Raw genomic sequence first — 24,734 nt, forward strand, 5'->3', positions numbered from 1 at the left:
ATCATTTCTTAGATCTTTCTTGGTCCCAAATTCCAGACTCATACACTGCACGGGCCTATGAAAGGCAGAAACCGTACGTGGTAACAATGCAGCAGAGAGAAGCACTGACTTTCTCCAGGTGAGTGCCTGGTGGCTCTGGTGCCTGCCTGGTTCAGGTTTCACCTGGGATGCGACCACACACGGTCACTGAGCTGAGCATCCGTCTCCCAACACGACCTCCACTCGGTGCAAAAGCGTTTTAAGGACAAACCACCCTGACAGAGATTCCACAATGCTCCCCTTCAGCAAAAGTGAATCAATAAAACATAAAGCCTTTCAACTTACTGTTTTACCTCTAGAAGTCTTGTTTTTGTCCATTGTGAGACAGACCAAGTAAATTCTGAAGCTGGGAGAAAACTCTGGTATCATTAGTTACTTAGCTTACAGTTTGTATTATTTACCACAAATGTAATATACTTACGTGCATTAATGAATAATACGATTGCTTGCCAGTATAAAAGAGAAAATGAAATGGGCGGCCATCTTCTCCCCACTGGACCACTAAAAAAACAGATAAAAACAAGTAAAAATAAAAATAAAGACGGAGGGGGATTAAGTACTGTATTTAATTGTAATTTGATACCTGTTTATAATTACAATTAAGTTTCAAAATAACAAAAAAGTATTTATATTTAGAATTTTAAGTCTGGAATGTTTAACATGTAAATATTTAGAATATTTAATATTTCATATGCATTAACACACAATGTTTACATTTGATAAAACATTCCTAAATATTTCACCATGAGAATTTTTATGATTTGTTTTAAGTAAACACACAAAACACCAAAATCATCTTGCTAGAAAAAAAAAATTTAGGTTTGGCTGTAAATACAAGGCACTCCCATAATCTTAAAAGGAAAGCTGATTAAGTCAGTTACATGTATACTGAGGAAATCAGAAACAGGTTTTGTAACAAAGAGAAAAACCAAATGGATTTTTCTGTGCCTCGTTATTTGTTTCAACTCTGTGCTGACGCACCTGAGAGTTCAAAATGTCTACAACAGAAGGGGTCCACCCAGGTGTTCCGTGGGACCCCTTTTGAAGTGCAGGTGGTCATTCGCATCTAATATACACCAGACAGACAGAAACGGAGCTGCTGCAGGAAGTAAAGCCAACACTAACTCCACGTCCTCTTCCTGGATTTGTACTGAGCTGCTTCCCTGCTAACGACCTGTAAGAACTCCAACCAGTAAGACGACACTCCTCTGTCTATCAAATGAGTGGTAAACTCTTTTCTCCCAACCTGTCACTTGCCTTTTAATTTTGTTTGTGGCATCTTTCGTAATCAAGAAGTTTAAAGTGCGTACGTGCAGCAGAAGCTGTCATTTTTCCTCTGTGGCAGTGTCTCTCAACTGTTCTTTCATTATCGTCCCTACTAAGGAATCTTTTTAGACACTTTCTCCCTAACTGCCTCTCACCCCATGAAATTTTAATGCCGCAGATACACGGCGCATGGGCTGATGCAAGCTGTGGCCCTTTGGAGGGCCACAAACATCATGATAGCTTTTTTTCACCTCCTATGAACCAATTTACACCCCCTTGGGGGCAATATCACCCCCATGGAGAAAACCTGTTTTAAGTCTTTGAGCTTTCTAAAAAACTATTTTCCTGTATTTTCTTCTCTCTGGAAGTTCTGCATGCTTTCGTGATCAGAAGTTTAACTTATCTGGAATTTATTGTGAGGCAGAAATTCAATATGTATTATTTTGTCCAACAAAAAAAGAGTCATTTCATTACAGGTTTTTGAATAATACACTCTTTTCTTTCAAAATACCACCTGTACAATATGTAGGTTATCTTTCTCTTCTGGGATAAGTGGCATTACACACAGGCCACTTTAAGTCAATACACTTAAAATGAAGACCAAAATTTCATAATAAATGGTAGAAAATAATTTAGATATGGAACTTGGCTTAAAAAATAAAAACAGATTCTTATTTACCAATGACGTATGGGTGATTTGTTTCTCCAAATCACTTGCAAATACTTCATGAAATCCCGCTTATTTTCCAGTATTTATTAACTACTATGCACTTTTCACTACAGCACAAAAGCAGTCAGTCAGAAACGGATCTTCTGACAAACATCCTGGTTGCAGGTAAGACCTACTGGAAGCTTGGAAGGGTTTCTGAGTTGGGTCTCATCCCATGTGTGTGAGTAGGAGCCTGTGTGTACTTGATTTCACAATGGACGTTTACGTGTGTGTGTGCATGTGTGAACACATGACTTCACTTGAGCTAAGACATCTCAGATTTTAAGATGCTCCACCATGTATTCTACAAAGAAGGAAAGAAAAAACGCTAACAGCACACAATAGTTTACATTAATTGTAAAATGAATACTGCTTTCTAAAGATGGTAAAATTTGAAAAACTGTGCCTTAGAACTCAGGAAATACGGTGTAACAAACATACACAGCCTTAATCTGGACTTTCCAGCCTCCAGAACTGTGGGAAATACACTTCTGTTGTTTGTAAGACACCCAGCATAGGGTAACTTGAAGGACTGAGACAGTTCTAACCATTTTCACTTGCTATTCCCACACAACAACACGTCCCTCTGTACTAATGCAGGCAGAGCTGTCTCACTCTTTTTCTCACCTGCGTATTTTTCCACGGGATTCTCTGACACTTTATTAACTGTCCTGTTGATGAACATTCACATTGTTTCTGGTTTTTTGCTGACACATGGTATTTGCAGTTTCCAGTCTGTGAGTAATAATGATCTCCTGTCCTATTTGACTAAAATTATTTACCTACTTTTATTTTCCTGATTTATGAATTAACCTACTTTCCCTTCTGCCCATTTTTCTTTACAAGTAATTTACTCTAGGTATCAGACTTCTGCTGTGTTTTAAAATTTTCCCCAGTCTGTTGCTTATTATTTTAAATTTGTAGTATCTTTTTTTTTGGAGACAAGTTTTAGATTCTGAAATACATGATTTATTGTTCTTTGCCCTCTTTGTGACTTAAGGGCATAATATCATATGTTATTTAAAAAACACTGGTAGCTGTATGATTATCTTTCAAGGGCATAATATCATATGTTATTTAAAAAACACCGGTAGCTGTATGATTATCTTTCAATTAGCCACCTTATTTGATTCTACTTTAGAGTTTCAATCACTTAATTCCAAAATCATAATGTACTTTTAAATCCTGACCTAACTCTATCATCTTCTGGATACAATCTACTTTTAAAATTCCATTATGTAGATTAAGAAATAAGAGAGTTCTGTCCACAGAAATGCAGAAGCATGTTTCCACCATTTTTAAAAAGGCTGCTACAAATTTAACACAGAAAATGAGAATCTAAATATTCCACTGATGAGAATGCATCCTCACCAAAACCAGTGGTGAAACAGAAGGAAACTGAAATGCTATACTGCAAACTGCATTAAATATCCTCAAACCACCATTTGGGGTTATTAGAGAACACTCAGAATGAAAAGTTCAAAAACTGAAAACATAACGGATGAAAAAAACTCAAAGAAATGAAACAACTTGATTAAACTCAGGAGAGAAATAGAAAAAAAAAAAGTTAAAATCATCAGAAATGTAGACTAACTTACAAGTAACTCCCAAAAGAACAGATTAAAAACAAATAAAGGACATAAAAAAGTTAGGGAAACACCTTAAAAGATGAAAATGAGATTAAAGGAAGAAATAAAAAGACTCAGAGAGATAATGACTGATGTGGAAGAAAATCAAAGAAGGAATAACATTTCTATAATTGAATCCCAAGGAACAAAGACAAAAAGGGGAACAGAACTAATATTTATAACATTTTTATACAAAAAAGTTATATTCACTTTTTTAGTTACACATATATACACAACTAATGAACAAAAAAATATATAACTAAGTTATACATATATATGATTTTTAATAAAACTATATTCTGATGTAAGAATTTGAACCTACATCTTGAAAGGGCTCACTGGCACCTATAAACTGACCCTTAATAATCAGCTCAATGTCATATTTTCACTAAGCTACTACACAGCTTTAGATAGATTAAGAATCCTTAGGACCACCACGGGGGAAGATTTAATAATGTAAAAGGAAAGATAACGAGACTGGCATAAGACTTCCAAAACCAGACAGAAAAGCCAGGCCACCGTGGAGCCACAGCCTCAAGAAACTCAAGAAAGTATGAACCAGACTTTTTCCTCCAGCCAAGTTGTCCTTCAAGCATCAAGGCTATAAGAACACAATTTTAAAAACATAAGGACTCAAGCAACTTATATCTATGAGCCCTTTTTGAAGAATCTACTAGAAAATGAATTCCATTCAAACTAGAGATAATCAGGGAAACCTTAGCAAAAGGAGTACGGACAGCATTTACTAACCTAACTGTAGATCTAAAACCAGAACAAAGATGAGCAAGGAGTATACAGAATAAAGTGCTGGAAAAAAATAGGAGACACACACACACCTATGTGTGTCTGTGTGTGTGTGTAGGTGTGTATCTGTACAACTGGAAATCAATGTTTCTAAAGTGGTTCTTGTCCAGGAAAAAGACAGAAAGGCAGAGAAAGATCACAATTTGTTTGTTACCAAGGAGACCACCATGTACTTAGGTCATCATTAAGCTCCATCCCACACTGGTTTCCTTGTGTGAATCTGGCCACCGTGTTGTTGTCCACTGGCAGGAGGCTCACAGGACCTCTGTGTGACTAGCATTTCAGATTCTCCTATACTCTGGCATGTTTTCATAAAAGAGTCCCTTTAAAAAATTTCAGAACAATTCATAGCTTGAATGTTTCCAGTATTCAGACATCCAAATAAGGCTACTCTGCTGAAATTCTAATGCAGTTTATGTTTTATGGTTTTATACTTTCTAAGTGGGCACTCATAACATCTGTGAATACTAACTGATTTATTCCTAATTTCTTTGCTTTTTTAAATCACACTGGTTAAGAGTTTCGAGGCAACACAGAAAACCAGGGGCAAGTGAGGGCACACTTGTCTTATTCCTAAACTTAGTATGAGGAGTCCAATGATACGTTTTTTAATTTGATGTGTTTCTGTTTCTCATGACAGCCTTTCTCAAACTAAGAATGTCTCTTTTTATTTCTAGTTTAAGAGCTTTTTACCAAAATATAAATTGTGTTAATGACTTTTTATTCATCTTTGGAAGTATTTTCCCCTGAATCAATCAACACTGAGAATTACATTAATAAATTCCTCATGTTAAACCATCCTTATATTCCTGGGGGAAAAAGATCCTCTGGTATATTCCTTTAATATAATGCTTTATTTGATTTGCTATCATTTAATTTAGTGAGAATAGAGTATAGGTTTCTTTTTTATGCAATTCGTGTCCAGATTTGATAATTTTCTGAGTCTTTAAAGAGTATTTGAAAGCTTACATTACTTTTCCTCTGCTCTGGCAGAAGGTTACATGAAATAAAAGTTACAAACTTTTTCAAGGTATGACAGACCTCAGGGACAAAACTATAAACTCAGCTGCGGCTTTAAATTTGATGAGCACTTTTAATTCAGCCTTCATTTACTATTTTCCCAAAAGCTACTAATTCCACTGAAGTTATAGTTTATCATCAAACTCATCTGAGAATTCAGATAAAATTTATAAAAACATTCAAAATATTTATAGCAAGATTCAAAATAAAAGTTATCATTTAAGGAATGAAGTAGAGCAGAAGCACGACAACTTTGAACAAAGGGAAAGCTCAGCAAAAACACCAGTGCAAACAAAACAAACAGACTTTTAATAAAAATACTTGCTCTCTTGCTGATCTCTACTGAATCGACCCTAAAACATCCTGACTCGGGCCGCCTGCAAACAGCACTCGGCCAGCAGGCTCCCTCCAGCAACCCACACATTCCTGCTGCTGCGCTACACGCTGACAAGGCGCCAGCGGTGTTTACTGCAGTGGTCCTTACTTCTACAATCACATGAATTAAGTATGACATAAAAAGATGAAACGTGGGGGAAAACAGAAAAGACAGCTGCCACTTCTATGGAAACTAAGTTGAATGCTGAAGAAAGATTCAAAGGCAAGTTACTTTAAAAAGAGTGTTTAACTTCAGTGTGGTTGGGGGAAAATTTGTAGGAACACAAAATATTCTGCACTTGGATTTCTTAGGAAATTTCAGGTCTTTGCTCCACTGTAAGGAAATCAAACTAACAAGCTCTGATGAGGCACTGGAGGTAGGCAGAGTCACACAAAGGCAACAGGGAGGGATGGGCACGTTCTCAGAGGACGAAACCTGCAGGGTTACGGAGTCTCCAGCAGATCTCTACTAAACTCTCCTTCAAAAAAGCATATCAGAATGCAAATAATCTGATTTGCGTACAGGCATAAACTCTAACCTGATCTAATTTTAACATTATTTAGTTAAAAAGAAACAGTTCGTAAACTTCAGGCATTATTAGTTACGACTACCACGACACAGGAGTGCCCCTCCCTAACACAGGGGTGACTGCACACCACCGCTGGAAAGACAGGCCCGTCCACTTCACCCGAACAAACTTACCTCTTTGTTTTGGAAAAATCTCTTCAGGATGCTGTAAAATAAATTAAAAATGCTTTAGATAATTGCTGTAACATATGAACCTGAGTGAAATCTGTAAAAATATGAAGATAACTACCTTCATTATCGGCCTGGCTCGCTTCTCAAACAGACCACTGGGGAACAGGTAAGTGATGGCTCTCTGAAAACACACAAAAGGGTAATCAACAACCGCCACGAAACACGGTCACGCTGTGACTCGCAGCCGAGCACTTACTCAGTGCCGAGTCAACCAGGAGTTTTCTTATCTCACATCATAACCCTTTAAATGGGAAAGTAACATCACCACACACATCGCCCAGAAGAGAAAACGTGTAACTGTTGAGCTGGGTGTTAACAATTTTCCAGTGGCGGCGTCAGACATGAAGGCGACACTACAAACAACTGCTCTCTTTTTTGAAGGAAACGGCAGGAGCCCGTCCACAAGTGCAGGCCCTGCAGCCCCGGGGGTGGGCGGACGTCCAGACAGAGACGGAAAAGAACAGGCTCCGCACCCCCCACCCCCACACAACGCCCCTCTCTGAACTCCCCCCGGGCTCAGGCCAACACAGTGCTGCTAGTTAGGGAGCTGTTCTCCCCACACGGTACACGTGCTGCACCAGACCCGCCCCTGGAAGCAGGGGCTGGTAATTCTGGCGAATACGTTCAGTTATATTAGGGAGCCCAGCTGTGTCTCTGGGTCACTCATTCAGCAATAAAACTGACACCAAACAAAAACAAAACTTGGATCAAATGTCAGAGTGTTAATTTTGTGAATTTTTTTCTTTTTGAAAAACTGGGGACTCCTCTCCCTTCCTTCTCTGAAAGAGAGCAGGTGGATTTTTTATTTAATAAGTCATGTTGAGAACTGATTACCATTTGAAAAAGGATAAAAATGGATGCAAACTTCACACCATATACCAGAATAAAGTCCAAATGAGTCAGAGAGTCAAACACAGGAAATGAAATCAAACAAGTACCAGAAGGCAACATGCATGAATTCATTCACAACCTAGACATGGGAAACTCTTTCTTAACTATAACCCAAAATTCAGAGGCAAGGGGAAAAAAACTGACCAATTAAACTACATTAAAAAAAAAAAAGAAAAATATGGCTCAAATGTATTCATAATACAAAAGGTACAATGAAAACTACTGAGATAGTACCTCTCATCTAACGGGATGAGCTAAAATTCCAAAGTGCAACGGCGCACTGTTGGTGAGGGCGAGACACTCCGACGTCCTGCGTGAAGCCCTCCATGCTGGGGGTGGGGTACAGGGGTAAGAGTGAGTCTTCTCTGGGTGTATGTTTTTATACACTGAACTCCTAAACATGTAAATGTTTTATATATTAAAGACTAAAAATTTTAAAAGAAACTAAAACCTAATACAAACGGAAACAAATCTAACCTCTAAAGACAAAAAGTAACCGCAAAGGAATCTTCAACTTTACCTGGTAGGCTTATTGTTAGTAGCAATATTGCTATTATGACTTTGAAATATTCTGGGTACATTGGAGCATAAAGCAAGTTAGTAAACATACTAATTTTATGGTGACCAAAATTTTATTGTAGGAGATACAAATATAAAAGAAATGTAATGTTGAGTAAAGTTAAGTCTGAATTAGACAAATATAAACTCATGATCCTTAAAAAATTATTTCTTATATTATTCTTACTATATTTTAAAAATATTATTTAGAGATATAGGAAGTATGACAAATGTTAAGAACTGCAAATTTGTGGAAGGTGTATGTGTATATGTGTGTGTGTGTGTGTGTGGTTGTATTCACTGAATATTGAAATTTTCTGGAAATTTAAAATTTTTAAAATAAAAGATAGAAGAAAGTGTTAAAAATTTTAAAGTAAGTAAATACAGTCTCCCCAGACCCAACCTGTCTCAACAGGGCCACCAGGTGCCCACAGCCCCCGGGGGGCAGCTCGACTTCAGGCCCAGTTCTCAGTCACACACGCACCTCCAAGGCTGGTCAGACGTCTGAGCAGAGGGGCTACTGAGACCCAGAGGTGATGAGAACATGAGACAGCGTGGAAAACTAAGTCGTCACCTTGGAGCGAGACCACCACAATTACAAGAAGTCCAACCGACTTCCCATCAGTTTCAAGCTGTCACTGGCATCATTTCCAAACATGAAAATTACTGTTACCTCAGGTGACCACAAGATAGAGTCCTAGAGGGAGACGAGAATGGGAGGAATTCTACCCCACAGCTGGATTTCTCCTAAAAATGAAGACTTAGAAAAGTCACAGGGAAATTGCCTGGTAGACCCTGAAAAGAAACCATCAATGGCAAAGGATGTCGGCCTCACATCTTAAGACAACGAAAGCCAGCTTACAGAGAATGTGACAGAAGTATCCAGAAATTTAACTGAAGAATCAGGAAAAGCGGCTCTGTCTTAAAAACAAAAAACAAACAAAAAAAAAAAAACAAAACTTTGCTAGAAGTAAATTAACACCTATTTACTAGTTTACAATTCCTCACTATTTGAGGTTGTAACACAGCCAACTCCATTACAGGGCACTAACTACATTACACTGTATGATGTATTACTAGTCATGGATACAGTATAACAACGTATGATGCTGTACTGTACCAGCTATATCAGGTGTTGTGCCAAGTACCGCTGCAGAAGGGCCACAGAGCAAAAGCTATCATGTCAGATAAACGGCAAAGTCTCAAATCAGTGAGAACCATGAAAAATAAAGGATGGAAGAAAAAGGAATGAAAAAGAGAACGGTAAATAAGACAAATCAGTTAACAGCCAAATTAACAAAACCCAAAAATTAGAACGGCGCCTTCCCAGCCCGCTGCCCACCGTCTAGCGTGTGGGCGGGGGCACAGCATGCCCTAAGCCCTTACTTCCACTTATCTCCCGTGGCCACTCTGAACAGATTTCCTACAGCTCCTGAAGCAAACAAAGGAATACCTGAGTTTTACAAAAAACATAATTTTGTTGCTCTCTGTGTTAGCTCAATTTCCAGTTAACACACACAGCTGTTAAAACTCAAGTAGGTGAATACCGTTGTGAAACAAACAGTAAACATAAGAACGAGAGAATTCTACATGTTGGCAGTTAAGATTAACAGCAGATAGGTATGTTTTGGGCAGAGCATTTGGGCTATAAACCCCTTCTTTCACTGCCTTTCAGAATTCAGAAGGGAGTGGTGAACATGAAAACAGGATGAAATAACATATAATCCTTATTGTATCTTTTAACCCTAAACATAGTGTCCAAGTACCACCAGTCCCAGTGACTCTGATCTGTAAGGACATCAAGTTTACCCATTATTGTGACGATTAAATAAGGTACAGCCACCCCCCTCCCTATCCGCAGTTTCGCTTTCCGTGGCTTGTTACTCGCGGTCAACACTCCAAAAACATTAGGCGGAAAATTTCAAAAGATAAAACAGTAAGTTTCACATCATGCGCCGATGTGAGTCACGTAGCGAGATGCTGAGCTGCCCGCACCACGCCGGCAGGACACGCACCAGCCCCCTGGCCACTCACTCCCGTGCTGGTCCCTCAGTGGCTGACCGACGTGGTTATGGACGGGCCGCTCAGGCAGCGCAGTGCTTGTGTGCAAGTGACCCTGATTTTACTCAGTGAGGCCTCCACAGAGCAAGAGCAGTGATGCTGGCAAAACCAACTCTTCAGGTATTTTGGATCATTTCAGCGGCAGGCAATATAAAAATAAAATTGCAGAGTATCACTTATACTTCCAAAGGGTGCTCCTTCTTTTAAATAGCAGAAGGCAACAAATACAAACTCCTAATTATTCGGAGGGGGGAGGGAAGCGATGGAGCCATCCTCTAGCCAATACTGTCCAACAAACTTCCTCTGGTGACGGGAACAGTCCTCATCTGTGCTGTCCAACACGACAGCCGGAAACCAGTGTGGCCACCCGGTATGTGGCCAGCGCTACTGATGAACTGCATTTTAATTCAATACTAATTACCTTTAATTCACATAATCCCACACAGCTAGTGGTAACACACAGCTCTAGACTACTTTAACCAGAGCCTCATGCAGTGTAGTAGCTTCCCTGCTTCTTCCAGGGAAAAAAAAGTGGAGTATACATTTAATTTATTAGACTGTGGCATGGTTTACCTGACTCCAAGACAAAGAAAGTCCTGACAAAAATAAAAACGTAAATTAAAAAAAAATCATCCAAGTAAGTCAGAGTAGAGTAATTCTCATTTGTAAACATGTTTCTTACATCTTTGGATTTTAACTAGAATACCAGTAAATTCAAGTGTCCCTAAAATGAAGGCAAAGCATTTAACTATATTCCCAGGCTGATGTCAAAGTGTAAAAGAATTGCAGGCTCAACCCAGGAGAAGGACGCACTGGGTCAGGAATGCACTCTATTAATTAGGCATCCCAGCTGGACAGTGGGTTTGCAGCTGTTAACTTGATCAATGACTTACCTAAATGTCATCTCTACTGATTCGCTTATAAATTACCAGCAAGTGAGACTAATGTACAGGTGCTAATTTATTTAAACTGTTCTCTACAGTTCTACACAGCTTTCGAAACTGCATCTGGCACCTAATGTTAGCTGTCAGTTGTACTTAGACATGCTTGTCCTAACGACTCTGTTCATTAGAAGTGAGCACAAATTATGAAATATTGTGAAAAATGATACATCAAATGGAATGGGCACAGCAAATCAATTAGAGAAACTTCACATAGCATATCCACACTTAGGAGAATAAAACATTCAGGTTTCGGAATGAGGTCTATAATACCAATTAAAAAGTAATTGGTAGACTTCAGCAGTATTATGTATCAATTTGCTGGCTTCTTTCCTGAAATTCGAGAGTAATGCAGAACTTAACTTTTAATTCCCAAATAAAGACATTAGCAAATGCAAGTGCCATTCTGTACTCATAACATTTAATATAACTGAACTGTCTCCAACTTAAGATTTGTAACTGATACTGCTTAATTCAAAAAGGAAAACTCAAGTATCAGTGGCCCTCACCTGTTTTGTGTGTTTACAGTATGATGTTGAGAAGAATTTTTGATGGTACACATGGAAGGATTAAAAGCAGCAGCAATAGCCAACAGCAGCACGTGACAATGTCCCCACGGTGCCAGGTCCCTGCCCGCACCGCTCAGCTGGCCGGTCTCTAGTCCTGGGTCACGACTGGAGGAAAACCCTTCCTGGCCCACCCCGTTATACACTATGGGGCTATTCCTTTACAGTTTTCATATACAGAGACCAAACCACAACTGCTTTCCATTGAATTACAAAACCCATTCAGCTCAACGTTCATCTGAGACTCCTCTCTACAGTAATGAATACTATCACAGACAAAAATACTTTTTACACACTGATCAACGTTCGATCACCCATGGAAGACTTATGGAACAGGAGGCGGCATTAAGATCTATCTTCAAAATATTTAGGATGCACGTCCGTACTTTCTGGAAAATGCCATACACCACACTGCTTGGCAGAGGGACCTGTTTTCCCTCCTATCGGGTCTTCAGACGGTTACCAGCAGCACCATCGTGATTCAGGGGGAAGGAGCAGGTGGCGGTTTCTACCCTTTCAATATAACATAAGAAATTAGGCAAAAATTAAACTTCTGAAATTGAGAAAATCTATACCTGCCTAATTTCTTTTTAATTAATTTGTTATTTCACCAACTAAAAGTAGTAATTTTTCATATAAGTTTAATATCTTGATTGAGCATTAAATACTTTGCAAAACAATTCCTAGCAGATATACAATGCTGTAGCGTTAATAATCTTAAAAAAATCGTCTAAATGACATAATCTTAAAGTAAATACCAACAGCGACAAGCAGAACGATTTTTATTTGCAGATCCTGTCTGTCACACTCCTTCCTATGCACTGACCCACATCAGCGCTCTCAGCCGAAGGCCTGTTAGATGACGGAGGCCCTGGCAGGTGAGATGGGCTGATGCAGGTTTCACACCTGAGTTCCATGCGCTGCACTCAGCCAGGCCAGGGGCCAGACTGCAATTCAAGCTCAATCTTCTGGAATAAAGTTGTAAACCTAGAAATCAGTGGCAAAGCCTTTGAGGAGCTGAAGCAGCGGACGTGAATTCATGGTCTCACTCAGTAGGAAGGGCACATGGGTCCTCATGCCCAGGCCAGTGGCTCCTGATTTTAATATACCCGCTGAACGACTTCAGTTATACTGGAAGGTGGGGGGCACAGCAGGGCGGCCCGGCAACAGCGCAGGCAGGGCTCCGGCGGGACAGGAGGGGCAGGAGGCGGAGCGGCAGAGCCAGGCCGGTGGGTTGGGGCAGGGGCCCCCAGCCGGCACTCACACGGGGCACCACAGTGCAACGACCACACACAGGCAAATCCGAAGGCTCTGCAACGGCACATCACACTCACTATCCTCTACTAAACAAGGCCAGGGGGACCACAACTTATTATAGAAAATGTTAACGAGAAATTTGGTCTTTGAAAGTGTGAGAAAAACAGACCCTGGACACAGAAAGACCTTGCGCAGCCTTGGTCCCCCCAACAATAAAGCTCTACCCCATACAGTGTTCATTAGGACTAAACATGGGAGTGTTGGAATGTTATCAGGTTCCCAGAGAGCTTTCTGCGCATATATGGGAGGTTTTCAGCAAGTGGTGGTATCTTTCATTACAAAAAACAATTAAAAATAATTTTCTCTCATCTGGGGAATTCCTTCTGTAGAATATCGAACTTCCTGATCATATCACTAAGAGAAAAATTAAAGTACCTAGTTTTAATTTCTATATTAAAAGCCAAAATATTATAAAAAGCATTTATGACAGCTAAATATATAACAGCAATCACAATGTTCTTCTGAAGATTATCTGAAAGCTTAAAATATTTTCTTGATTTTGGATATCAAGTTATTTATTTTTGTCTTTAGAAATAACTAAGCATTTTATCAGTAAGGAAATGCTAAATAAGACTCATCAGCTGCACTGTCTCTCAGGTTACAGACAGAGCCAAGCCTCTTACAAAAATAATAGTTTCAGAAACATAAATGAAAACAGGAACCATAAAGCTATAAATTCCTACACAATTTCGACGCTTTGGTAACAGATGGTTGTCACTGTCCTCTCCTGCCTTTACATCTACTCAGATGCCAAAGAAAGGCAACTAAATTTAATAAAATGCCAAAAGAGTTAAGTGGCATGAAATGAGACTTGGGGAAGCAGAGCCAGCACTCGCAGGAGAGTCTAGCACAACCTTGTCACCGTGTCAAGGAAAGCGGCCCACACTGCGCACAGGGGCTCAGACAGCGAACCGGGAGAGACGAAGCATCGCCTACAACACAGTCATCTCTGGCTTAGGTCCCTCAGTGACAAACCAACATGCTCAAAGGGACTGCAGACCATCCTTCGCACACTCCATCTCGGGGGCCCAGAAGATTTGTGTGACAACGGCAGTTAGGAAACTAGTGGCCGACTCAAGTTACGGGTATTTTACTAATCACAGTTAACAGCAGCGAGACCTGTAACATGGTCATTCACCTCCTGCTCCTCAGCGCTGCCCTGAGGTGGGCAGGCAGGTATCATTACTTTAGAGACGAGAAAACCATGGCGCAGTGCCGTGCCTTGCTGAACATCACAACACAAGCTGTGACACGGCAAGGAGGCTCCCGATCCCACGTTCTGCGTCTTGCTATAATGTCACTTCAACTATATGAAACTGACCTTTTAAAAGAGATTAACTTAACAACCAAGTCCTACATGTTCTGCATCTGTTGTTCCTCACGAGAAACTCAGCTTCATTTTTAAACGATGCTACACATTTTAAAGAAGCAATTGGATGTTTTTTTATATTAATTCATGATTTCATTACTTTATTGGCTAAATCTAAGGAAGATTATGTTCTAATTAGCACAATGACACAACATCGACTTACTTCCACCATACATACACACACAGTTTTAAAAGTACAGAAAAGCTATCACTTCTCACATTTACAGAGTGATGCTAAACGTATCTTCTCTAGAAAACAGTATTTTAAGGACCAGAACTAAACATATTGTTTCTACCGGACTGAATGACAGAATCTTCTAGATTTCTTTAAACAATATAAAAAGGATATTCTAGATGGAGACAGTAATATATCTGTCACAAGTATGTTATCAAAAAAATTAAAGATATTTTAATATGTGAAAAAATCTGTTTTAAATGTACAATATTTTTGCCAATACGCATTTCATAAATGATTTCAGATATCATTATTTTAGCAATTGGTTAAGGAGTAAGGAAAAACCAGTTTCTAAAATACATAAAATAACAAGTGGTTTAATCTGAATACAATGACACTTCATTTACCTACGTGAAAATTATACAGTGAGCCTGGACTTTTAACTAGGCAACTGAATGACATTATAGGTCGTGTCTACTCTAAAACTTACATCCTCATGAAATAATTTTAACATCCCAAACTAACATTCTGACTAAACATTCAAGCAATGAACTAACCACTCTAAACAATGTAATTCATTTGGAATACTTATGTTGTGAAAATGTTCATCCCTTCAACAGGATTACAGAACTACTGAAAGACTTTGTTTCTGTCAGTGACCAAAACATGCTTCGCCTGCATCTGAAAAGGTAGTAAAGAGATGCTAAAAAATGCTGCCATGGCAGCGGGAGTGTCCCGTTACTGAGAACAGTTACTCAGGACACATGGATCACAAGCAGAAAGGGGAGGACAATTTTTAAAGGCAAACAGTAATTATAAGGAAACAAAAACAAAAACACACATATACACACAAAAACCCCAGGCCCAGATGGCTTCACAGATGAAGTCAACCAAACATTTAAGGAAGAATTAATACCAATTTTTCACAAACTATTCCAAAAATAGAAGAGGGGAGAACTTCCCAACTCACTCTATGAGACTAGTATTACTCTGGTAATCAGACAAAGACATGACAAGAAAAGAAAAATACACAGCAGTATCCATTACATACAAAAATCCACAGCAAAATGCTAGCAAACCAAATCCAGAACACATAAAAAAGATGACCCACCACCCCGACAAAGCGGGATTTATTCCAGGAACACAAGGTTGGTTTGACGTCCAAATCAATTAATACCCAAAGATAATAAATAAATAAATAACCTGTATCCTTTAAAGTATCAGTCAAGTTTGACAGAGGTAAGATCTCTGATTCTTCTGGGTCTTAACTGGTATCTAACACTGTTAGTTCTAGGTCATATTAAAGGCTTTGCTATTCATAAGTAATGTTTCACTGAACAATGTTAACAAACAAACAAAACTCTGCATTTGCTCCCATGATTCCCAGAGCAAATCTACAGGTAAAATGAGGTTGTCCTTTATGACTGACTTTGTGATTTATTATGTCATAAATGTTTTTTTTGTTTGTGTCTGTTTAGTCCTAAGAATAACATGGAGGTAGTCATTACTATTTTAATTTAATAAAGATAAAGAAAAGTTAAAAAAAATCAATTAATGTGATATATCACACCAATAAAAGCAAAAAAGAGCATCTGACAATTTCCAACACTTCTTTATGATAAAAACGTTCAACAAACTAGGTATGGGAAGGAACCTCCAGGATCTGATAAAGAGCTACAAAAACCCACAGCTAACATCACTCCTGACGGCGAAAGACCGAATGCTTTTCTCTAAGACCAGGAACAAGATGAGAAAGCCCGCACTCACTATTTCTAGCCAACAACACTGCTGGCATAGCCGGGGGAATCAGCCAGAAAAAGAAATAAAAGGCATCCAGACTGGAAAGAAAGAAGTAAAACTATTTCTATTCGCTGGTGACAACATTTTACATATGGAAAATCCTAAGATATCCACCCCAAAACTATAAAAAAATTTGATTTACAATAGAATAAAAATGCAATTAATGCTCAGAAATAAACTTAAGAGAAATGCCAAACTCTGAAAACTGTAAAACATCATTGAAAGAAATTAAAGAATATCTAAATAAACACAAAGACATCCCATACTCACAGAGCAGAGGACTTAAGATGATAAATACTCCCCAAATTGATCTAGAGATTGAACACAATCCCTAGCAAAATCCTAGCTGGCTCTCTGCAGAAGCACGCAACCTCGCCCTAAAATTTATATGGAAATTCAAGGGGCAGAGAATAGACAAAATGACCTTGAAGAAAAGGAACAAAGTAGGAGTCCTAGCACTTTCCAATTTCAAAACTTACCAGAAAACTACCGTAATCAAAACAGGTCACACAGCGTAACAATGAACATGAAGGTCAGTGAAATATAACTAAGAGTCCAGAAATCAACCTCCATGTTTACAGCCAACTGACTTTGTGTTAGGGTGACAAAACAATTCAACGAAGAAATGACAGCCCTTTCAACAAATGATGCCGGGACAACTGGGTATTCTGTCTCACATCACATACAAAAACCACCTCAAGAGGAATCAAAGACTGAAATGTAAGAGCTAAAACTATAAAACTCTCAGAAGAAAACTTCAGTGTAAATCTTCATGGCCTTGGATTAGCAATGGCTTCTTAGGTATATACACGAGAGGAACGAAAGCACAAAGACCTTACAAGCATGTTCATAAAAGCATTATCCATAATAACCACAATGGAGATAATCCAGATGCTCGTTAGCTGATGAATGGATTAAAAAGAAATGCAGTGGACCCCGTACAACGGGGATTTACTCGGCAATAAAAAGGAATCAACTACTAATACATGATACGACATGGTTGAATCTTGAAAACAGCGTGCTAAGTGAAAGAAGCCAGTCACAAAGGCCACATGTTTTATAAGTCTGTTCACATAAAATGTCCTGAATAGGCACCTAAATAGAGGTGGAAAGTAGAAACAGCTGCCTGGAGCCAGAGGGTTTGGGGGGGGGGGAGGGGACTGGCGAGGAGCTGCTACAGGGTATGGAGGTTCCTGACCAGCGAGGGAGACGTCCTGCAGGCAGAATGCCATGACCACGCACAGCTCTGCGAACAGACTGAAAACCAGTGAACTGCAGGCAATCTTCAGACGGTATGTGAATTACAGCTCAATAAAACAGCTACCAAAAAATAAATGGAAACAGCCAAAGAAGTTGTCTCAGAGAGACGATTTCGGGCAGCAGAGGTTATATACTATCTGGAGAACAAAAATCTACAGTATGACATTGTACTAAGATGGTCATTATTCCATATTTTTATAAAGGACACATATTATGAAACGGGGAAGGAAAAGATCTTGTTTTGTTTTTTGTCCTTTTCCCCAAGTTTTCCTTAAAAAATCATAACTTTTTGAGTATGCAACTGTCTAGCTAAAACATCATGTAATACGTTCTGGATCCTGTCAGGTGTCTACTGTTTATAAAGTATACACAATGAGGCAGATATGAGGAAAGAACACTAGGTTCGATGTTTAACATGCTGGAGCTTTTCTGTTTCCCACACTTACATATTTAAACATGATGCTTATTCTTTCTGTGCCTCAGTCTCGTTGTCTAAAAATGGAGCAATATCTATACTACCTATGATAAAATTAGTGTTACTAAAAATGTAGTTTTCTTAATATCCCCCAGTACTGTCCAGATTACCATAAGATTCAAAAACAGGACAGCAGCTATAAGGTCAATAACTCCAATTCGTCTAGACCAGAGGGGCAGTAAGAAATTCTTTTGGTTTAATCAAAAATGTTGGTATGGTACCTTACAGAGATACTGAAGTACCATTTACAAATAATTAGGAAAGGTATACAAAAAGATGGGAATTAAACTAAAATGGATAAAGTTATAAAATGATTACAAGAATAACATTTAAAGTCATATAAAATAATAAATCTATATGAAGATGTTATTCCTTGGGGAAATATAAAACACCACGCGATATGTTTCTTCTTTAAAAATTAGACAAGCTTCAGAGTGGTTAAATTTATGTTCCTTTGCTAGCCACTCTGGGATATCTAGCAAAAAGTATTATTATTACTACTTTATCAGGATTATAATAATTCAAGAGTCAAACAGGAATAGAATTCTAACCCTACCTCAAATCACTTAGGGCATGCCCTGCTTTGAAAATACAGAAATATAATTATTTTGATAAAAACTCTGGGCTTGGGGTTACTTACGGGATTTCCTATAGACTTACCATTTGTTTTATCATTTTGTAAAAAAGCTGAGTTTAAGACACACAACAGGATAAATGTTTCTAAATCATGTGCAAGCATTCACAGTGGCTCCTGTGACCCGGAATCAAGGAAACGCATCCATTTCTAGTTAAAATCTAAAACTCACTCTACTTTACAATGCTTCAAGTAGAGTAGCATCTCTTTCTGAAACCATGGTTCCAACTTGCAGATCGTGGCATTTCCTTTATTTATTCCTTTATTCTGACAGTCTGATTAAAATTTACACAGAACTAAAGGCTCAGGCTGAAGACAAGAGCTTTCAGTGTCTACAACTCTACAGTGATGACTTTTCCAACAGAGTAACTGTACTTACATCAATATCCTCTTGGGTAAAAGTTTCTGGATCTTCTCCCATCATGTTGGCTAAGTGTCTCTTTCCTAAGTTGAATTCTTCAATCTGCTTTTTAATAAAATCCATTGTGTAAGTTTCACGTCTTAAGGCTGCAACATTTTTCTTTGTTGTCACAGCTGTGGTGTGTCTTAGCCTTAATATCTAGCAGAAAAAACAAATTGAAAGAAAAGATTTCAACATAACATAAATGAGGCTTAAAAATATTTGTAAAATTTTTTTTAATGCTGTTCATTTAGAAGTGGCTTTAAAAAAAAGTCCTCAATTTGCTATTTTCCATAAAATCTCTTTAAGCTCTTTTCAAAGACATTTGTAACACTGCTTAAGATTTTGACATCCTGAAAATTCATAGTATGTATTAAAGCTACAGGCCCTCACAGCATCAGTACCAGGCTACTGAATATACTTATTAAATGTTCTGAACTATTCCAGCAATAAATTCAGACAAAAATATTTACATTCTAAGGAGTCCATTATTCATTAGTACAACCCACTAAGATGAGACTGAGTGTGAAACAACCAGCTCTCTAGTTAAGAACAGTAAGAATTCCTGGAGAGAGTCTGCTTGGCCCCTGCTAGATACAATTCCTAACATTTTCTAGGTTCTATTTCCAGCTGAAAAGTTGTGACAGAGAATTTTCCTAATTTTGCTTTTATGGAATGGTATAGATATAACTTGACAAATCTGTCTTGTGAAAGATAATCAGTGGCTCAGACAACTATAATTTCAAGCAAGCAGGTTCCCAAAGAAGCCGAATGCCAGTGCTACACACTCTGAAATGGTATTCAGGAGTATTAAGGAGTTTCCTTTTTGTTCAACTGGACAAAAATGAAACAAAGAAGAAACTGCTGCTAATTTGAATAGAAAAGCAAAAAAAAAAAAAAACTTTGGGATATAAAAGAAAAGGTAAAGACTGAAGTCAGACTACAGAAAATGTGGATAGAAAGAAACAGTATAAGGATTCCATGAGAGTGATTACAGTAACCCTTTTGGATGGCTTTTTACCTTTATCAGCTAGAGGTCTCTGGATGCAAGCAAGAAACTGACTTTGCCTTACTTAAACAAAAGGGACATTTCTTAGAAGGCTAACAGGGCCCCCCCACCAGGACTATACTTGAAAGGAGGCAGGGTCCAAAGCAACTCTGGCAGTTACAAAGCAGGAACCCCAAATATCGACGGCACGTTCAACAAAGTCAGAACGTGGCCATTAAGCTAAAAAGGTATATTCAAACCGTCCTCGTCTCTTTGCTCCGGATCTCAAGGGAGCGAATACCTACGGGGGCTACCTTGAGTCAGGTGCCCCAGATTACAGCCCTTCTGGACTGTACCCAGTAGGAAGAACTCATTCCTCCCTGAGAGAACCAGAAACACCCTCCAGGGCGGCCCCGCGCCTCTATCACCTCAGCCCTCTCCCGGGCGCCTGAGACCCCAGGGGCCCCTGGCAGCGCCGGCGCCACATCCTTGTGCTACAGGGGCCAGCGCACCTCCTTCCCCAGGTCCTACCTGGCACTGGGTACTTGTCTGCAACTCAGCAGCCACGGCTTTCCAGAGGCCTTGTCTCCGGGCAAAGCCAACCCTACCCGCAAGAAAGAGCCGGTAGGAAGCGGCTGCGCCGCAGGACACACAGGGAGCCGCCATGTTGGCTGCGGGGTACCCGGACAGGAGGGTGAAGGGGCGGGGCCTGCCGACTGCGCAGGCGCCGAGGCAGCCGGGTCCCAGAGGCTGTCGGGAAGAGGCTGTGGAGCAGGGGGCGTGTCCTGCCGCCCGCTACCGCTCGTCGCTGATTGGGTGCTTGGGTCCGCGGGGCGTGTCCGACCCCGCCCCGGGTCCGCTTCCTGGCGTCGTTACCCAGCTGCTCATCTTGAGGTCCGTCGTCCATGGTGTCTCCTTGGAGCCGCTTCCACGTGGCTGTGTCTGCAGCCCTCTCGTCTTGCGCCCTGCGCCGCCTGTCTCCGCCTGCATCACCCAGCTCCTCCCGCTCGGCAGGGACCGGCTCCGCGCTTCCCTCTCTGCTGACCCCCTCCTGGCCTGGGTTTCACCCCATCTCCTCCCTTCCACGTGCAACGGGTCCAGGGGCTCCCCTACCCCGGCGGCTGGAGCCCCCGCTTCCTAAGTGCAAGACGCTGAGGCCAGCCCTCCAGCCGCGGAGGACAGGCCCTTTCAGGTCACCCCCGTGCTGTCGGGGCTCAGCACCCCCTGGAAATCCAGCCAGGACTAAATAATCAGGTGTCCAATGCAGATGAGGACGCCTCCCCTTCTGAGGCCCCTGTGCTCCGACAGTAACTCCCAGCCTGCTTTCTACGAAATACGTGTAAAATGATACAGTAAACCGTTCCGAAAGGGTTTTCAAACACAGATTTGAAGGATCAGTAAAATTAATACACAAATACACACACACACACACACACACTCACACACACACACACACACACACACACGGAAATTCTGAGACCAAGCTCTCAAGCAAATAAATGCCATCTACTATCACCATTATTTCTTAAAACACAGAAAACACTTTAGCATTAAGAAAGTAGAAGTAACATTATCTGGGAATGAAGTGCGGTCCTTCAGATGGAGTGCGTTTAGTTGTATGCAAAGCTCGCTCCGCTGTCCTTTTTGTTATTACCTTTTAGGCTAGGGAAACTTTTATCAGATGTGCCCATGAACTAGCATTTGGGAACCAAGACTTTATAGCTCATTAAAATAGATGTTTTTAAACTGCAGTTCCCACACATTGTAAAAAAAATTTTTTAACTTAATTGTGGAAATTTAACCAAGTGTAAAACAATCAAATAAGTATATAGAAGCAGAATTTATATCATTGTTAAAATATGACACAGGGCATATAAAAACTACATAAGTACTAAATTCAGATTAATAATTGTGGAGGTTTTTACTTTTATTTTTTCTCTGAAACTCACGTTAGCATCTTTTACTAGATTACGGTAAAGCAAGTGTAATAACATCTTCCACCTCTAGGGGCAGCCCTTGGACTGCTGCGTTGAATTCCCTGTGTAGCCTTAAGTTTGGGAACAAATACACAACTGTGGGTTGACGTTAGTTGCATCATTTGGAGACAGAAGGAAAGATTGGAATCAAGGAATGTGCTGATCAGCATTTAAAATATGAAAAAAAAAATCTGTAATTGTACCAAACAGCTAAAGTTTAGATTCATTCATTTAATTTTTCTCTCATTTACTGAGCACCTGTTATGTCGGAGGCATCCGGCATCCCAGGTCCCACATCAGGATCATAAAGTCCCAGCAGTCCAACATGGAGGAGTCGCATCTAATGAGAGGGTTTGGTTCTAAAGTCAGCATATTTTGTGTGTGTTACAAAGATTCTTTTTAACAATTTTTTCTTTATTGAAGTATGGTCTTTATCTAATCATCTGTCAATGGACATTTAGGTTGCTTCCATGTCTTGGCTATTGTAAACAATGCTGCTGTGAACATTGAGGTGCATGTATCTTTTCAAATTAGAGTCCCCTCCAGATATATGTTCAGGAGTGGGGTTGCTGGATCATAGGGTAAGTCTATTTTTAGATTTTTGAGGAATCTCCATACTGTTTTCCATAGTGGCTGCACCAAACTACATTCCCCACCAACAGCGTAGGAGGGTTCCCTGTTCTCTACACCCTCTCCAGCATTTATCGTTTGTAGACTTTTTAATGATGGCCATTCTGCAAAGTCAGCTTCAAAAGTGACTATCAGGAGAGTTGAAACATTGCTGAGGAGTGAAGCAGCACACGGAGCTGTTAGATGCAGCTGCTGAGAATGTCAATTGACACCGTTTTCCTGAAATCAATGAATCAATGATCTGAAGTTAGGACGTGCGCACCCTACAATCTGTCAATTACATTTCTGGATGTATATCCTGCAGAAGTTCTTGCACAGTGCATCAGGATCCATGTATAAAAATGTTCATGGCATCGATTCTTTTGTAACAACACACAGAAAACCCTCCCTGTTGACCGGAGAATGGATGGAGAAGGACCCTACAGCAGTGACAATAGATGAACCACAACTACACTAGAGAATGTGGATGAGTTTCAGCAGGTTGAGGGAAAAATGGAAAGTCACCTACATACCCATAGGATGATTCCATTTACATGAAGTTCAAAGGCAGACAGAACTAAGTAAGATACTTTTGAAGGGTTTATTCCTGTGTTGTGAAACCACGAAGAAAAGCAAAAGAGTAATAAGCAGGAATTTTAGGATATTACAACCCGCAGGGAGAAGAGAGAGGAATGTCAGGAGCAGGGCACAGAGGGGTGTCAGTGCTCCTGTCTGTGTTCTTTCCCTGCAGGTGACTGGTAGATACACGGGTGTTCATTATATTATTAGTCTTGAATTTCTAAAAATATCTAAAAGTTGTGAATACACGTAGCGGGAAGCATTGATATTCATCTGCAATAAAAATTTCTCTACTTCAATAAAAAAACTCTAGTTTTATAGACCACTCCCAGGTAAATAAACAGTATGTATGGCGTGTGGAAATGAGTAATGTACATTTCACTAAAGTTTAAAAGTATTTATAAGAGGTAGAGGTAGTCTAAGTACATAATATCTATCTATGCATCCATCCAACCATCTGTATAATCTACCTACCTAACTACCTACCTATCTATTTATCTATCTATCTATCTATCTATCTATCTATCTATCTATCTATCTAGGCTTCCTGAACAGTTTAAAACCTGAATCTGTCTCAGGCCACAAGTAAATCTCTTCTCCCAAGATGCATCTATTTTATTATATGAATGGAATTTTAATAAATAAGAAATAGAACAAATGCCTTCTTTGCTTTCTTACCCCACTGTGTTCAATGCAAACCCAATCCTACAGAGCTACAGACGCTCTTTACCTACAAGCTGTCAATTACGTTTGCTATGAAAGAGACAGCACTCAGGGAGCTGTCAGTCAGGGCTGTTGTGATGCTTCAAGGATCCTTCCTCCAGGCTTCGTCATCAAAAATAAAACAAATTTACATGGAGCATAAAGGCGGATTGATCACACCATTTGCTGTGCATTGACAATGACTTCAAACACACACAAGTTCAAGGAGCAGTGTGCGTAGGCCAATGTCCCCTTGACCACGTTTGTAGTTACTTGTCGTAGATTAAGCCATCCTTTTAAAGTGCGTTTAGACAGTGGAAGGAGTTATCCTCACAGAGTGCTGGGATCATGAGCGGTTCCTCTATTTGAAATAACAGTGTATAGAAAATGTTCTGTGACTATTTCACCCACGTCTTAAGCATGGATTTGGGCTTAGTCGAGACTCCCCTGTGAAGGATGCTGAGTGGAGGTAAAGGAGATCTGAAAAAAAGGAACTACATAAAAAAGATTATAGACTGGATATAGTCAACAGGCTAGTTCTTGCGGAGTGGAATAGAATTGGAGTCAATAAAATCACTAAGGGCATGGCTAAAATAAACAGGCTGAATCATCAAATTCCAAAAAACTGGAACTAAAGTGAACATCTTGAGGCATAAAAGAGACTGTTTTAGGACCCATAGAGGAAGTACCACTTTACACAGCAAGGGAGCAACTTAAAAAGTGCATTGCTCCTAAATGGTTGATGCAGCCTGAAAATGTAAATAAGTAAAAGATTGTGATCTGAAAAATGAGAACGTTCTCATTCAAAAACATACTGAAGTGTAATTTTCAC

The 24,734-nt window shown here is 39.7% G+C and overlaps 1 protein-coding gene across 1 annotated transcript in view; it reads right to left on the reverse strand.

Annotated features, from left to right (window-relative positions):
- Positions 1–20,751, reverse strand: part of MRPS9 (mitochondrial ribosomal protein S9) — a 38,857-nt gene extending 18,106 nt beyond the window's left edge. The window contains exons 1-5 of the mRNA XM_010959096.3: positions 20,568–20,751; positions 19,028–19,207; positions 6,660–6,722; positions 6,545–6,575; positions 461–540 (exon numbers count right to left, since the gene is read on the reverse strand). Of these exons, the coding sequence (XP_010957398.2) occupies positions 461–540; positions 6,545–6,575; positions 6,660–6,722; positions 19,028–19,207; positions 20,568–20,702 (489 nt within the window). The 5' untranslated portion in view covers positions 20,703–20,751. The remainder of the gene's footprint in view (positions 1–460; positions 541–6,544; positions 6,576–6,659; positions 6,723–19,027; positions 19,208–20,567) is intronic.
- Positions 20,752–24,734: the final 3,983 nt, after the last annotated feature.

Source organism: Camelus bactrianus, chromosome 28, assembly GCF_048773025.1.
Source record: "Camelus bactrianus isolate YW-2024 breed Bactrian camel chromosome 28, ASM4877302v1, whole genome shotgun sequence".
NCBI lineage: Eukaryota > Metazoa > Chordata > Mammalia > Artiodactyla > Camelidae > Camelus > Camelus bactrianus.